Genomic DNA, 17,840 nt, shown 5'->3' with positions numbered 1-17,840 from the left:
AGTTACATCTTTCCTGCTTAAGAATGAGGTCGTAGCATGGGCCAGAGCTATTGCTAGAACTCCTCTGACTGTAAAAATCAATAGGGATTTCTGCTTCAGAACTGATAGCCCAATATGTTGTAGGCCTATTATGAGCCAACCACAGGATTCCAGTACTGCAGACAAGGAAATTATATCTCAAATTTAAACTTAGAAGAATAGAATATTTACAAAAAAGGAGAGGAAAAAAGACTGAATGAATAGGAAACAGAAAATGTAGCAACACTAGAGAGAACTGTGAGGCAAATCTGTGTATCATAGAAGTGAATAAAAGTTTTACTAGGAAAGATAACAATACTGTGCAGAAAAACATATCTAAATACATGTAATACAGCATTTTATGTAAATGACACAAATTTTATATACACTTTTATAAATCCAACAAAATACATCACTGCTATATACTAACAGTAAACAGGGAAAGGACATGGATAAAAAATACCATGACAGACTGGCAGAATTGTTTCTAAACAATGTTTGGGTTTCTGTTGATACACCACCCATAAATCAGTGTGAAGTTTCACAGGGAAGCAATTTCCTTGCCATTTATTTCTGGAACTCAAATATGATTTGGGGTCAGATAACATTTGAGATCAGTCTTGTCCCTAGTGGATGTTTGTTCATCTTAAGAACCCACCACTGGCATAAAAAGTGTGTTTTGCATCTAAAGAATGAGGTATACTGACGGAGCTACACACTGAAGCTTATACAACACCTGCCTCCTCTGTTCCTGGCTCTTGCCAATGATACTTGGTCCTCACTTTCATGATTAATAAAAATGCACATAGTTTATCCAAAAATGAAAACAGAAAAATAGTATTAACAATCAGTGCATGGCATCAAACCCATGATTTGCAATGTACAAGTCCAGATACCCAATATCTGCTTTAGTTGCTATTTTGTTAAGTAAGAGGGGGGGAAATATAAATATTAATTTAAAGCATAATTTAGGTTGGAAGTTGGAAGATTTCTAACCCTCAAAGGAGTGAGGTTCTGGAACAGTCTTCTGCTGGGCTAGTGGGGGAAACAACTAGTTTTAAAATGGAGTGTGATATGTTTATGAAAGGGTTGCCTACAGTAGTAGGGGACTTGACTTGATGTCCCAGGTGGTCACTTCAGGTCCTACCAACTTGGAACTCTACTGAAGATACTCTAGATTTATATCAGTGTAAATTAAAGTAGACTTTAGTCCATAGTGTATTATAGTTAAATTAAAGTGTGAAAAACATTTTTAAAAATCTTGCTTGTATTTTACTGGGGGCTACATAACAGCCCCTTCATTGAAGACATTTCAAGCTAAATGGGTAAAAATCTGCTCAGAGGGCCCAGTTGTGCTATCTTGAAGTCAGAATTGGCATGACTATAAAATGGGGGCAATATCAGGCCTGAGGAATATGTAGTAAACAGTAGTGTATTAGCATAGAGACTGCTGATGAACATTGTGATAATAAACTTACCAGGTTGTAAGACAGACACTAAAGGATCAATTCAGCACCCTCTTGGGTACAGTATTGCCGTTTCCCTCCAAGATGCCAAAATGCCCACCTGATGACCAACTTGACATTTTCCAAAATACTGCCAAGATTCTTTAAGAACACTGTCACGTTTGGAGTAGCAGCCATGTTAGTCTGTATTCTCAAAAAGAAAAGGAGTACTTGTGGCACCTTAGAGACTAACAGATTTATTTGAGCATAAGCTTTTGTGAGCTACATCCGATGAAGTGAGCTGTAGCGCACGAAAGCTTATGCTCAAATAAATTTGTTAGTCTCTAACGTGCTACAAGTATTGCTTTTCTTTTTGTCAGTTTTGATAAATTTACTTGTAGGCATAGTAATAATGCCTTAGATTATCAAAACAATATATTCTAAAAATCTAATTTTCTGTTTGCTAATTATGTTGTGTACTTTTAACATTTCACTCACCTTGGCCCATGAAAACAAACTAGTCAGTTGCACTGTCTGATGCACAAACCAAGATGTTCAGGTTGCAAACACACACACACACACAAACAAACATTTAAATCCATACCTAAAAATTTTTCATTGAAATAACTAAATTATTTGCATTAAGAATATATTTAAAGGAAAAAATCAACAGTAAACAAACTTATTTTCTAAAAGTTTTGTTACTGCAATATTTATGCTCTTCCCAGCTAAATTACACCTACATGGCAAGGGTTCTAGAGAACTTAAGGAGAGGCCTTCTTGCTCTTCTCCCTCCCCTAGTTATAGGAAGTTTTGCTTGCCATAAGCATTGTGTATTTTAAAATCTGACTTTGGTGAGAAAGCATCAACTAATGAATCTTCAAAATATCCCTGGGAGGAAGAAACGTAATTTATATACACATACGCTGTATCTGAACCAGGAAAACGGCCCTCTGGGTGAGAGCTGATTAAAAGCTACTCAATACCAAGGTTATGAAGCTGAAAGTATGAAACATCCCTTAATTCAGTCTCATTACCATGGAAATGTAATAGAGGGATGATTTTTTTGTTAAGTTCTATCACATCATTCACAAAATCATCATTTTCTATGAAGTCTCCAGCAATGATGTTGATACAGTCGCTCTTTGGTCCTGGATACTGTTGCTTTATCCAGAGTTTCAAGTGTGAAAAGCTAGAAAGGGTCATTTTCTTCAAGGATCCAAATGGATGTGCCAGAATGTACTCTAAGTCTTCAGTAAGGTTAATCCCTGCAACAAAGAAACTGTCTGAAACGAACAAAAGAAAGAAACATTAAATTGGTATCTGTTATTACTGAGCATTGACTCAGCCCTACATCTAGTGTTTTCTCTGGAATAATTAGCAGAGGAGCTTCCTCCAGAAAATTAGATACCTTTCCAGTAACTGGAGTTGTCTCAACAGCTCACCTTCTCTTAGAGTTGCAAGCTACGCTATACAGATATGGAGCAATTAAAACCAGTTAACCTAACTCAGGCTCACATGCTTCAATAATTTGTCACTTAATTTACTCATCCTGTGAGAAAATGTTCCCTGCTTGCTAGTCTCCATCAATCAAGGAAAATTTTCATAAAGGTGAAACTTAGGTCACTTAACAGTAACTGGAGTTCCCTATATCAATATAGGGCCATACTGTGCCTTGATTTGGCAATTTCTTTTTATGAACAGTACTGCACAATATCTGTGGCAAGATCCAGTCATAGGTTTCCCCATAAGAGTTGCCTCAACTTCTATAGGCTAACAAGCAATGGCTTCATTGAGGAGTCCCCTGTAAATATCAGTTGCATAATATGTCCCATTGTTCCCCCCAGTCATCACTCACTATCCCTGCATCTCTATTCGAGGAAGAAAATGAACGGCTGACATGCCTCCTTTTACAGCTGTATCAGTACAGAGGGTGTACAAGTTGAGGCATATAACAAGTGGTAACTGTTCTTTAATGCTAACCAATTTATTTGAGCATGAGCTTTCGTGAGCTACAGCTCACTTCATCGGATGCATACCGTGGAAACTGCAGCAGACTTTATATATACACAGAGAATATGAAACAATACCTCCTCCCACCCCACTGTCCTGCTGGTAATAGCTTATCTAAAGTGATCATCAGGTTGGGCCATTTCCAGCACAAATCCAGGTTTTCTCACCCTTCACCCCCACACACAAATTCACTCTCCTGCTGGTGATAGCCCATCCAAAGTGACAACTCTTTACACAATGTGCATGATAATCAAGTTGGGCCATTTCCTGCACAAATCCAGGTTTTCTCACATCCCCCCCACCGGAGAGTGAATTTGTGTGGGGGGGTGGAGGGTGAGAAAACCTGGATTTGTGCTGGAAATGGCCCAACCTGATGATCACTTTAGATAAGCTATTACCAGCAGGACAGTGGGGTGGGAGGAGGTATTGTTTCATATTCTCTGTGTATATATAAAGTCTGCTGCAGTTTCCACGGTATGCATCCGATGAAGTGAGCTGTAGCTCACAAAAGCTCATGCTCAAATAAATTGGTTAGTCTCTAAGGTGCCACAAGTACTCCTTTTTGCGAATACAGACTAACACGGCTGTTACTCTGAAACCTGTTCTTTAATGGTTAAGTGTCCCCATAATATATGGCATAATGCCCAACTCTAAAGGAAAGGTATCCATTTGGAGGTAATTTCCATGAAAGTAGTACATCGCTAACAGGGAGGAGAAGCAGACTGATGCAGAAGGGGGGGTTGAGGCTTTTAAACCCCATTAATTATGTGCAATGCAAAAAATGAGAAAAGAAAGAATGTGGAAGGCAGTAGGGAAGGGGAAAGAGGGGCAGGTATACAATAGCTCTCTCTCCCTTTTACCCTCCCCCCCCCCACAATCTTTAGATACATCTTAATGTGTAGAGATCAATTGGATAGATAAAACACAGCTCTGTTGAGGTTGCAGCACTCCTGTGACACGCCAAAGCATAAAGTCAAGCTGTCACAATTCTTCCATCACTGTATGTTAATCACTCATTTATGTTACTCTCACTAACATCAAAGAAAGTGTTTAAGCTTCAATATATATTCACTTAATGTACTCACTGCTACACTTACAAACATGAAAGGCCTCTTTCTTTTTGTTAGTGGTAATGCACTGGCTTGCACACACGAGTGCATCACTGCCTGCTTCTTGAAAAATGTTAGAACTGCTCAAGTGCTTACAGGTTTCACTTTTTACTGTCAGTGGTGCTGGTGGAGGCTTGTGGGTTTGCAGCGTAAAGTGATGAGGAGTTTCAATGTCACAGGGATGTGCATTTTGGATGATGCATCCGATGAAGTGAGCTGTAGCTCACGAAAGCTTATGCTCAAATAAATGTATTAGTCTCTAAGGTGCCACAAGTCCTCCTTTTCTTTTTGCGGATACAGACTAACACGGCTGCTACTCTGAAACAGGGATGTGTTTAGCTGATGGCCATCATAGAATCATAGAATATCAGGGTTGGAAGGGACCCCAGAAGGTCATCTAGTCCAACCCCCTGCTCAAAGCAGGACCAATTCCCAGTTAAATAATCCCAGCCAGGGCTTTGTCAAGCCTGACCTTAAAAACCTCTAAGGAAGGAGATTCTACCACCTCCGTAGGTAACGCATTCCAGTGTTTCACCACCCTCTTAGTGAAAAAGTTTTTCCTAATATCCAATCTAAACCTCCCCCACTGCAACTTGAGACCATTACTCCTCGTTCTGTCATCTGCTACCATTGAGAACAGTCTAGAGCCATCCTCTTTGGAACCCCCTTTCAGGTAGTTGAAAGCAGCTATCAAATCCCCCCTCATTCTTCTCTTCTGCAGGCTAAACAATCCCAGCTCCCTCAGCCTCTCCTCATAACTCATGTGTTCCAGTCCCCTAATCATTTTTGTTGCCCTTCGCTGGACTCTCTCCAATTTATCCACATCCTTCTTGAAGTGTGGGGCCCAAAACTGGACACAGTACTCCAGATGAGGCCTCACCAATGTCGAATAGAGGGGAACGATCACGTCCCTCGATCTGCTCGCTATGCCCCTACTTATACATCCCAAAATGCCATTGGCCTTCTTGGCAACAAGGGCACACTGCTGACTCATATCCAGCTTCTCGTCCACTGTCACCCCTAGGTCCTTTTCCGCAGAACTGCTGCCTAGCCATTCGGTCCCTAGTCTGTAGCTGTGCATTGGGTTCTTCCGTCCTAAGTGCAGGACCCTGCACTTATCCTTATTGAACCTCATCAGATTCCTTTTGGCCCAATCTTCCAATTGGTCTAGGTCCTTCTGTATCCTATCCCTCCCCTCCAGCGTATCTACCACTCCTCCCAGTTTAGTATCATCCGCAAATTTGCTGAGAGTGCAATCCACACCATCCTCCAGATCATTTATGAAGATATTAAATAAAACCGGCCCCAGGACCGACCCTTGGGGCACTCCACTTGATACCGGCTGCCAACTAGACATGGAGCCATTGATCACTACCCGTTGAGCCCGACAATCTAGCCAGCTTTCTACCCACCTTATAGTGCATTCATCCAGCCCATACTTCCTTAACTTGCTGACAAGAATACTATGGGAGACCGTGTCAAAAGCTTTGCTAAAGTCAAGAAACAATACATCCACTGCTTTCCCTTCATCCACAGAACCAGTAATCTAATCATAAAAGGCGATTAGATTAGTCAGGCATGACCTTCCCTTGGTGAATCCATGCTGGCTGTTCCTGATCACTTTCCTCTCATGCAAGTGCTTCAGGATTGATTCTTTGAGGACCTGCTCCATGATTTTTCCAGGGACTGAGGTGAGGCTGACTGGCCTGTAGTTCCCAGGATCTTCCTTCTTCCCTTTTTTAAAGATTGGCACTACATTAGCCTTTTTCCAGTCATCCGGGACTTCCCCGGTTCGCCACGAGTTTTCAAAGATAATGGCCAGTGGCTCTGCAATCACAGCCGCCAATTCCTTCAGCACTCTCGGATGCAACTCGTCCGGCCCCATGGACTTGTGCACGTCCAGCTTTTCTAAATAGTCCCTAACCGCCTCTATCTCCACAGAGGGCTGGCCATCTCTTCTGCATTTTGTGATGCCCAGCGCAGCAGTCTGGGAGCTGACCTTGTTAGTGAAAACAGAGGCAAAAAAAGCATTGAGTACATTAGCTTTTTCCACATCCTCTGTCACTAGGTTGCCTCCTTCATTCAGTAAGGGGCCCACACTTTCCTTGGCTTTCTTCTTGTTGCCAACATACCTGAAGAAACCCTTCTTGTTACTCTTGACATCTCTCGCTAGCTGCAGCTCCAGGTGCGATTTGGCCCTCCTGATTTCATTCCTACATGCCCGAGCAATATTTTTATACTCTTCCCTGGTCATATGTCCAACCTTCCACTTCTTGTAAGCTTCTTTTTTATGTTTAAGATCCGCTAGGATTTCACCATTAAGCCAAGCTGGTGTTTACATGTGGGTAGCCATGGACAATTACAAAGTGAAACCAACTTCTCAGGGCTAGTTTTAGATGTGAGCTGTGTCTGAGAAAAGATAGTTTACTTTATAATGGGTTTCAAAAGTCAGTGAAAACCCCTCCTGTCTTTTAATACAAGTCACCCATGTTTCTGTTTTTTCCCTGCCTTAGGCCTGGTCTACGCTAGCTGGGGGAATCGATCTTAAGTTATGCAACTTCAGCTATGTGAATAACATAGCTGAAGTCGACATACTTAGACCTACACACCACGGTGTCTTCACTGTGGTGAGTCAACTGCTGCAGCTCCCCCGTCGACTCTGCCTGCACCTCTCGCGACGCTGGAGTACAGGAGTCGACAGGAGAGCGTTTAGGAGTCCATTTATCACATCTAGACTAGACGCGATAAATCGACCCCTGCTGGATCGATCACTGCCCGCCAATCCGGTGGGTAGTATAGACATACCCTTAGTTTCCTTCCCAGAATTAAGGTTCATGTCACAACTTTAAGCAAATAGCTGATATGTAAAAGAAGCAGAGAGCTGATCCATTTTTGGAGACATCATTATAAGGGAAGATGAACTTCACTGATCTAACCAGCCATGGAGTATCACACCCATTCAGTATCATGGGCATTTAAAGCAAGGTAACAGCTACTGCATACAGTGTAACAAGTAGGACATTAAGGCCCAGATCTATAAAGGGATTTAGGCACTGTGATGCTGTGCCCAGCAACACCTAACTTTTAGGCACCTAGAAAATAGCAATGGGATCCACAAAGCCTGAGTTATGCACCTAGCGTCCCAATACAATGCATGGGGAGAGATAGGCACCTTACAATGTGATCCAAAAAGCCAGCACACTACGCAGGGAGCCATCTAAGCTAGCTAAAGGAGATGCTGATGAAAGGGGTGTATCCTAAGCCCCCTCGCTCTGACAGATATCAGTCCCTCCCTGCAGCCTGGATTTCAGTGTCTATCTCTGCTAGCCTTCCACGAATGGGAATCCCTCTCATGGAATCAGGGGGGTTAGGTGTCTATGTTGCTTCTGATGAGACTGAGTTAGGAATCTGCCTCTCTCCACAAAGAAGAAGGGGGCACCTTTTAACTTCTAACCTAGTGGTTAGGGTACTCACTTGAGATGTGGGAGTCCCAGATTCAATTCCCCTTCCCCCTGAGGGGTGAAAGAATTTGAACAGGGAGATAGATCCCAAACCTCAGGAGAGGGCTCTAATCACTGAGCTATGGGATATTCTGATGTGGGGCTCCTGAATAACAAAAGAGTGATTAGAACAGGGGAGCTTGATCCTGGGTCTCCCAGATGAGTATCCTAAGCACCTGGCTAGAGTCATTTTCACTCTCTCTGGTCTAGCCCAATGACTGTTCAGAACCCCCCTCTAAATCCCCTGTTTAGAACAGTCATTGGGCCAGAGAGAGCGAATGCAAGAGTGAGAATGACTCTGTGACCTGGTGGTTAGGGTACCCACGTGTGTAATCCCTCTGCTCCCGTCACTCTCACTTTACCCACAGTGGAACAGCTTCAACAGGAGAGATTGAGGGCACCCTTCTTCAGAATATCCCATAGCCCAGTCGTTAGAGCTCCCTGCTGAGACACAGGATTTGAACAGGGGTCCCCTTTCTCCCTCTCTGGCAGAAATGGGGAAATTAAAGCTGGATCTCCCACATCCCAGGTGAGTGTTCTGACCACTGGGCTAAAAGTTATAAAGCCCCACCACCAGCAAGATTTTAAGTGGGACCTGCTCTGGTAGGCAACCTCAGAACATGCCTGCCAGATTGGGCCTCATATGCAAGATAAGCATCCAGATGCCTAGAGAGAGAGGCAGCAGGGCGCATGACCAGAGGCTGAAATTAAGGCACCTACAAGGTTCAGCAGGAGTTTTGTGGGTCACCATGGAGCCTAAAACTGGAATTTAGGCACTTAAGTACCTTTGTGGATCAGGCCCAAATGTATAGGTTGGCAATAAGTAGTTTGGGGTTTCTACTCATTTCTTGTTCCTGGGTGTGTTCCTAGTTCCTGTAAGTGAGATGTGGTAGTTACCTGGGCGCCCATTCTGTTTCATTTGTTCCAGATACTGGATAAGATCCTGAGTTGTAGTCTTGTTTCCCCACCAATATGGAATTGCAGGCCATAGTTCATGGTGCTTCATTACTTCAGTCACATCCTCATAGGAGATGATAACCTGGTAACCACATGTCCACATGTTCCGTAACGTTGGAACCACCTGAAAGGAATGACAGTCCTGCTGTTAAAGTTAACAGGAGCTGGAGGACTAACTCCTGGGCAACTCTTTAAAAGTTCAAATGCTAAGGCATGAACTTGCTCTAAAATGAAACAGATGCAGGCTCAGTCCTGACAATGCTGCTACACCTGCCAACATAAAGGGCAGGCACCAGGTGAATTAGAAGGTGCTTCGGGCTGAGAGAGCTCTGTGATGGTAATAATAACTTGAGACGTCTCTGTCTTTAGGGCAGTTCTAGTTAGGGCACACATTACAAGTTCTCCTTCTTCCTGTCTAACAGGAAACCACCTACAGTTCCCCTAATGCCTTCCACAAACACACACCAGCTCTAGACAAGGGTGCTAGAAGTACTGCAAGAGTGGGGAGAAGGGTTGGCAAGCAACAAAAACATCTCCCTCCCAGAGCCCTAAAGGAAGCACCCCTTCACCAGACTGTCCCCCTGGACCTGTCAAGGGACAACCCCCGTCACCAGCCTGACTCTCTTCTTCCCTTCTCTCTCAGTCCCCATCATCCCAATCTCCAGTGCCTATGAATCAGAACCAGTTCACCTATCCTTAAGAACAAGATGATTTGTGAGATGCTTCAGGCAATAAGGGATGTAATTTGAAACCTGAAAGCCACATTTACTTAGAGATAGTTTCAATGTATTGGCCCCTCTCTCTGATTCCTTGATAGACTAGATGTGAACCATCCATGTTCTTTAAGTAATGTTTACCTCATTTCTTATTCCCAAAGGCTATTTAGCCTGTGTCTGTTTCATGGCTCTACTGCACATGCACGTCAGACTGCTATGCTAAGAGCCCTGAATGCTTAGAGAGTGTCATTCTTCTACTCTCTCCGTGATCTGCCACTGTTTGCAACTTAATCCATTCCTGCTCTTCCCTGAAGCAACTTCAGTGTGGTAGGGCAGGTGGGCAGAGCAAGGAAAACACCTTCCCATCTCCATACTTCTCTCTCCAGCTCTCCACAAAGAAAGGGAATACCTCCCCTGTTGCTCCGTCACTGAAATGGGAAGGGGGAGAGAATCTGTTGTAGGGTTTTTTGGTTTTGTTTTTTGGGAGGGTGGAGGGGGGATGGGGGGACTAAAGAAATGTGTAATTTTAAAGCCAGGTGGAGATCAAATGCCACACCTGCTATAATTACCTTGGTCACTCATCCCAATTTTGGCACCATAGTCCAGATTTTTGAAATCTTCCCCTCCAATAGAACTAAAAGGAGTTTTATACCATTTTACCAGAACTAAGGGCTGGCAACATATCAGGTTCAGCAGCATAAGTGGTAGAAGCAAGAATCTAGCACTGACAGCTACAGCACAGTATGATAGCCTCACCATGATCTTAGTCCCTTTATTCTTTTGTATCAAAAATTCCTTTTGTGGTGAGGACAGTTTAATTCATCCCACTCTGGCTGACCATTCTGAACACAAGTAATCTATTCCATTAGCCCCTCTAATATTGGTTCTGTTAATCCAGACCTTTATGTCAAAGAGTGCTTCGAGGAAACAATAAAACAATGTCACTCAGGTCTTCAGTTATTCAGTTGAGACCTTGAATATTCAGGATTATCTAATTTTCCCCAGAATTGTTCTATTTTAACTCTACTGAACAAACCTCTTTGAAATGGTAATCTTGAATGGTTACCACTAGGTACAGTAACTTCAAAGACTTAATTCAAATAGTAAACAGGGTCATCATTATCCTGTAGCCCTCATGGCTCCAGAGAAATCTCACTGTTCATGTGCCTCTTTGAAATGTTAATTGTTTAACTGCTCAAAGCTCTTGTACCTTGTAGCTGGTTTAAAAAAAAAACCCTGAAAATTTTAACTCTTAGAATTTAATCATTAAACAATTTCTGATTATTAAATCAAGCCCTTTCGGGAGGGCTGGAGGGTTCAAAGGAATGGTAGTAGGATGGCAAGCCTCTCTCACCTCTAGGTTGGCAGGTCGAATCCAGCCTAAGTTCAATAGAGAAAGTCATTACCATCTGCTGGCTGTTGTGTGAAGTCAGTAGGTGGTCCCAGTCCATTCCCTAGTGGAGAAGCCCACATCACAAAAAACACTAGCACTAATTAGTGCCTTGTTGGCACTTGCAGCAGAGAGGTCCAGGATCAAAAAGACAGACCAGACTACTGTCTCATCCCCTAACCGTCCCTCTGGAACACAGCTGACATACATTGGTGGAGCAGTGTGAGGAAGCCTGCATTGCTGCTAAAAGAAAAGGAGGACTTGTGGCACCTTAGAGACTAACCAATCTATTTGAGCATAAGCTTTCGTGAGCTACAGCTCACTTCATCGGATGGATAAAGTGGAAAATACAGTGAGGAGGTTTATATACACACAGACCATGAAAAAATGGATGTTTATCATACCCACTGTAAGGAGAGTGATCACTTTATGTATCAATTCCATCAGAGAGCTTTGGGGCCACAGAGTTGTCAGGAGAGCGCTAGCACTAACAGTACACTACAAAAAACCCACCTCCACGGACATTCCCAGTACTACCTTAAAAGTCCATTCAACATCATCACTCTGACTAGGCACGCTAGGGGAGTGAATTGTTCTGAATGACATCAGTGGAACCAGGTGTGAATCAATCTATCAGGTGCCAGTATAATTCACAGGTAAAATTACAAAGTTCACCTAATTACCAAACATCTTAGGTAGCCTTTACTGGACTGCAGTACAAGAGATTTTACATGGGGCCATTTTAGGCATGAAGGGAGGGGAGAGGAAAAGTGAAAAGTGTATATTTTAAAATCTGTATTTATATACTATATGGCCTTGTCCACATTTGCAAACTTCTAGCCATAGCAAAATGCAGTTCTGCTAGTGGTAGCACTGGTGGAGAATTACAGCTATAAAGTTTGCTAGTATAGATGCAGCCTATGTTGCAAAAAATTGAACTGAACTAGGAGAAAACCAAAAAAGAGTCCTCCAGAAATTTATCTAACCTACAGAAAGTAACAGAGAATGATACACTCTTTATAAAAATAATGAGGAGTCCTTGTGGCACCTTAGAGACAAACAAATTTATTTGGGCATAAGCTTTCGTTGGTTAGAACCCACTTCATCAGATGCATGGAGTGAAAATACAGGAGCAGGTATAAATACATCAAAGGATGGGGGTTGCTTTACCAAGTGTGAGGTCAGTCTAATGAGATAAATCAATTAACAGCAGGATACCAAGGGAGGAAAAATAACTTTTGAAGTGGTAATGAGAGTGGCCCATTACAGACACTTGACAAGAAGGTGCGAGTAACAGTAGGGAGAAATTAGTATTGGGGAAATTAAGGTAGAGTGTTTCTAAGGGTATGTCTACACTACAAAATTAGGTTGAATTTATAGAAGTCGGTTTTGTAGAAAACGTTTTTATACAGTCAATTGTGTGTGTCCCCACACAAATGCTCTAAGTGCATGTAGTCGGTGGAGTGTGTCCACAGTACCGAGGCAACCATTGACTTCCGGGGTGTTGCACTGTGCGTAGCTATCCCACAGTTCCCACAGTCTCCACCGCCCATTTGAATTCTGGGTAGAAATCCCAGTGCCTGATGGGGCTGAAACATTGCCGCGGGTGGTTCTGGGTACATATCGTCAGGCCCCCCTTCCTTCCCTCTCTCCGTGAAAGCAAGGGCAGACAATTGTTTTGCGCCTTTTTTCTTGAGTTACCTGTGCAGACGCCATACCACGGCAAGCATGGAGCCCGCTCAGCTAACCGTCACCGTATGTCTCCTGGGTGCTGGCAGACGCGGTACTGCATTGCTACACACCAACAGTTTATTGCCTTTTGGCAGCAGACAGTGCAGTATGACTGGTAGCCGTCGTCAGCATTGTCCAGGGTGCTCTTTTAACTGACCTCAATGAGGTCAAGGGTGCCTGGGCAAACATGGGAGTGATTCAGCCAAGTCATTTCCCTTTTAAGTTTCGTTTCATGGCGATTCAGTCCTACCGGCAGTGCACTGTCTTTTAATCTGCAGCCAGCAGAAGATGATGGCCAGCAGTCATACTGCAGTGTCTTCTGCTGAGGAGATGACGATCGCTAGCGGTCGTACTCCACAGTCTGCTGCCAGCAAGATGTATAAAGATAGATGAAGTGGATCAAAACAAGAAATAGACCAGATTTGTTTTGTACTCATTTGCTCCTCCCTCCCTCTGTGAAATCAACGGCCCGCTAAACCCAGTTTTGAGTTCTATCCTTGAGGTTTTGAGTTCTATCCTTGAGGGGGCCATTCTGTTTCTCGCAAAGCCACCGCCTTTGTTGATCTTAATTCCCTGTAAGCCAACCCTGTAAACCATGTCGTCAGTCGCCCCTCCCTCCATCAGAGCAATGGCAGACAATCGTTCTGCGCTTTTTTTCTGTGCAGATGCCATATCATGGCAAGCATGGAGCCCGCTCAGATCACTTTGGCAATTAGGAGCACATTAAACACCACACGCATTATCCAGCAGTATATGCAGCACCAGAACCTGGCAAAGCGAAACCGGGCAAGTAGGCAACCTCAGTGCAGTGACGAGAGTGATGAGGACATGGACACAAACTTCTCTCAAAGCATGGGCCCTGGCAATGTGGGCATCATGGTGCTAATGGGGCAGGTTCATGCGGTGGAACACCGATCCTGGGGTCGGGAAACAAGCACAGACTGGTGGCACTGCATAGTGTTGCAGATCTGGGACGATTCTTAGTGGCTGAGAAATTTTCCCATGCGTAAGGGCACTTTCATGGAACTTTGTGACTTGCTTTCCCCTGCCCTGAGAACTCTTGTGCCTCAGTACTCCTTTTCTTTTTGATTAAATTAAGTATCTGGAAGTCTAGCTTGTAAAACAGGAATCCAGGTGGTGGTGGGGGGAGTTGTTTTAGAGAGAACATAAGGGACTCAGAAAAAATACAGCCAAGCCCTCTTAGCCAAGGTTACATTCAGAAAAAGGGAGAGATTTGGGGGGGAGGGGCGCAGGTGAAAAGAAGGGGCCAAAACCAAGGGAAGGGCTAGCAGTGATATAGAGAAGTTCCCACTCTACCTGTGGTACTTATGTGGTCCTGTCACTGTAGTATCTGTCTCACAAGGTACTAAACTATTTCTCCTCACAGCCCCTCAGTGAGGTAGAGCAGTGCTGTTATCCCCATTGTACAGATGGGGCCATGAGGCGCACACAGACCAAAGGCCAGATTTTCAAAGGTATTTAGTCACCTAGTAAGATTTTCAGAAGTGCCTAGAAGGTTAGGTGCTTTGTAAACCCCACTAGATGCCAAGCTGCATCTTTGGGTCCCTACAAGGTTTTGAAATTCTGTCCATAAGGCTCTGGCCTGAGGTTAGACAGGAAGTCCATGGGGGGCGGGGGAGTAGATCCCAGGTCCCTCAGGGCTAGCTCCCTATCCAGCAGACCAGCCTCTCTCTGCTACGTGCTGCAAAAAAAGAGGACTCTGATAGATGGGAACAAAACCAAGGTGGCCAGTTCTCTGAGACTCCAGCAAACAATCCCTGGAGGTTGGGATGGATGTCATAGCCCAGCGCAACTGGAGGGTCCGGGGCTCCTCACAGCAGCCCAGGCTCCCTGAGTGGCTCTTACCATGGCCCGGCTATGGCTTCTGGCGTAGCCAGGGAGCAGGGTCTTGAGGGGAAGAGGAGTAGCGGGGGGGGGGGGGGGGGGCGGGGGCTCAGGGGAAGAGGAGGGACAGGAGTGGGGCCATTGAGGGGGCAGGGCTTCTGCATGTGTCCTACTTTTACCAGGGTCACTACCCTTGATAATAGCAGATCTTTGATTGCTTTGGCTACTTGCATCACAGCAGCCCCCACAGTAGATTTGCCCACTCCAAATTGATTCCCGACTGACCAGTAGCTGTCTGGCGTTGCAAGCTTCAACAGGGCTATTGCCACTGAATTCTCAACTGTCAGGGCTGCTCTCATCTTGGTATTCTTGCGCCTCATACTGTGGGCATCCAATGAAGTGAGCTGTAGCTCACGAAAGCTCATGCTCAAATAAATTGGTTAGTCTCTAAGGTGCCACAAGTCCTCCTTTTCTTTTTGCGAATACAGACTAACAGGCTGTTACTCTGAAACCTTAATTTAATCACCAGCCCTTTCTTATCTTAATCACCCTGCCTCTGTTTGTAAACAAAATACTGACTCCCTGCCTCAGGGGCACCTCTCCTTTGCAGAACTTACATTTCACACTGACGCTGTGCTGTAGTTAAGAGTTCCACCTAGGAACTCCCACATCTCCTGTACGAAACTCGGGGGGAGGGGGGGAAGGCTCCCAGTCCCGCTCCTCTCTGCCACCCTCAAATGACACCCCTGGTCTGAGCATGCTTACCAGATGGGGCCCTGGATTGTGGATCATCTTGGGGCTTAGGCAGGAGACAAGCATCTGGACACCTGGCATGTGCACTGCAGCCGCATGCCCACAGGCAGAAACATAGGTGCCAAGGGAATTTTTGCAGAGGAAATGTCAGTGTGGAGTGAGACTTGAGTTAAGGCACCTACAGGGTTAGATTGGACCTGAGTGGGAGTTTTGTAGATCCCAGTGGATCCTAAATCTGGGACTTAAGCTCCTAAATCTGGGGGTTACGTGCCTAAGTACTTTTGTGGCTCTGGCCCTAAGTGGTTTGCCTAAGGTCACACCAGAAATCTGTAGCTCAGCAGAAAATTGAACCCAGGTCTCCCAAGCCCCTAGGCTAACACCCTAAACCTTCAGATAATTCTTGCCACAGTTTCCCCTTCTGGGGCTTTCCAGTAACTGTCCCCCCAGCTCTCATGCAAGTCAAATAAACACCCCTTCTTGGGTTCTGGTTTATTAAGACAGCACATTTAAATGTCAAATTAAATCAAAATAAGTCTTTCCCCAACTCTGTAGTTTCTTCAGTGCCTTGCTGGACTCCACAGTACTTTCTCCCAAACCCAGGTCCTGCTGCCCAGTGTATCCTCAAGCCTCTTCTGCTTAAGGCTTCTACTCTCACGCCAGTTAGCTCCAGCCAGGTCTTTCCATCTGGATGATATGGAAAGGCCCTCCTCAGTCCTCTCTGGCCATGGGTCAGGAGCCTCCCCACAGTCTCTCTCTTCAGTTACCCTTGTGTCAGGGTTGAAAGCCACAGCCCTCTCTCCGCTTGCCCTTTCTGGGCAGGGAAGCTCTGTTAAGACCACTCAAACTCTGGGCTTCTCTAGAGTATTCCCCTGGTCTTCCTCTCTCTGACAGAGCAGGCTCATTCTTATAGGAAGCCCTGCTCCTGGGATACCATCATGTGATGCTTGGTCACCTGACCCAATCACAAGCCCAAGTCCAAACCCATTACTTGGGATTGGATGACACAGCACAGGTGGAGCTGAGTCAGTTCCCTTAGAGGGCCACTCCACGTTATGACATCACTTATGTGATAACTCTCTAATAACTGACCTCCACTTAAGTTGTTTATAATAGGACAGGTGCGTGTTTCCATAGTTTTAAAGGACATAATGATAACGTAGAGTATATAAGGACTCGGAACAAATCAAACAACTACTGTATCATTCTAAAAGAAATTATTTCTGCACTTACCTCTTTTGGACACAGTTTAGAATGAAAGATCTTTTTTATGCAGGAGATAAGATGATGATGAAGTTCCTTGGTCAATCCAACAAAATTCCTGCAGGCAAGGATAACGACCTCCTGAGGATGGGCCTGCAACCACTTCAAAATTTCCCACAGAATATCCTACAAAAGTTAAGTCAAATCAACTTAGAAAAGCCTGTCTGATGGTAAGGGAGAATTAAATAAATCATAAACTAATGTTTTATGATAGGCCAGACCCTCAGCTGGTACAAATCAGCATAGCTTTATCATAAATGACAATATGGGACATTCTGCAGGAAGTTTCATAGTGGCTGGAAAGCCATCCTTTGGATTTTTCTTCAGTGGAGCTATGCTGATTTATGCCACCTGTGGGGTTCTCCACCTTATACACCAATGTATATAAGGTATATAGAGACTTTGCATCTTCAGTGTCTTTCATCCGAGGATCTCAAAGGTGGAAAGTAGAATCCCCATTTTTCTGGACTAGTTCAAGGTCAAAGAGTGAGTCAGTGGTAAAATCAGGGATAGAACCCAGGTCCCCTAAATCCCATAGTCTTGCTATAACAAGACAGACCTCCCATTAGTTGCTGACACTTACATCTCATTGAAGTCACATGCAACTAACAGCATGGCCAGGCCCTATGCGTGCCAATAAAGGAATACACCAATCAACATGTGACATTTTAAGACCAAAAGACTGAGTCATTATCTTTTCATTAACTACATTTTTCTTGAAAAATATTTTACCTATATTACACTTTAAATCCCATCTTATTTTTCCGTCACTTATTTCTCAAAGTGGTCACTTTGTGCCCACATCACAGAATGATGGGCTGGCTCAAGATGAGATACTGGGACTATCACAAAACACAGCCTGGAAAATGGCAATTATTTGTTTGCAGAGAACGGTGGAAGATAATTCCAACTCACAGGAATTTCAGCTCCAACAATCAACCCGGCAGTATATTTAATTTCTTATTTTGAAGTTCCCATGTTACTGAAGAAAGAATAACCTGTTCAGAAAATCTTAGGGTCAGTGTTCCCCACCCAAAGCAGTTCTTACTCAGAAGTAGTTGTTGGTTCTTTAAAAAAAATTAGCAGCACCCCTTTCTGAATGT

The 17,840-nt window shown here is 44.2% G+C and overlaps 1 protein-coding gene across 1 annotated transcript in view; it reads right to left on the bottom strand.

The window, feature by feature from the left end:
- Nucleotides 1-1,910: 1,910 nt before the first annotated feature.
- PLCXD1 (phosphatidylinositol specific phospholipase C X domain containing 1) overlaps nt 1,911-17,840 on the bottom strand; it is a 29,637-nt gene continuing 13,707 nt past the window's right edge. The window contains exons 6-8 of the mRNA XM_073327731.1: nt 16,708-16,863; nt 8,983-9,166; nt 1,911-2,749 (exon numbers count right to left, since the gene is read on the bottom strand). Of these exons, the coding sequence (XP_073183832.1) occupies nt 2,439-2,749; nt 8,983-9,166; nt 16,708-16,863 (651 nt within the window). The 3' untranslated portion in view covers nt 1,911-2,438. The remainder of the gene's footprint in view (nt 2,750-8,982; nt 9,167-16,707; nt 16,864-17,840) is intronic.

The sequence above is a fragment of the Lepidochelys kempii genome, chromosome 1, assembly GCF_965140265.1.
Source record: "Lepidochelys kempii isolate rLepKem1 chromosome 1, rLepKem1.hap2, whole genome shotgun sequence".
In the NCBI taxonomy this organism is placed as follows: Eukaryota; Metazoa; Chordata; order Testudines; family Cheloniidae; genus Lepidochelys; species Lepidochelys kempii.
Note: the sequence above shows the minus strand (reverse complement) of the source record. Positions and strands in the feature narration are given on the sequence as shown.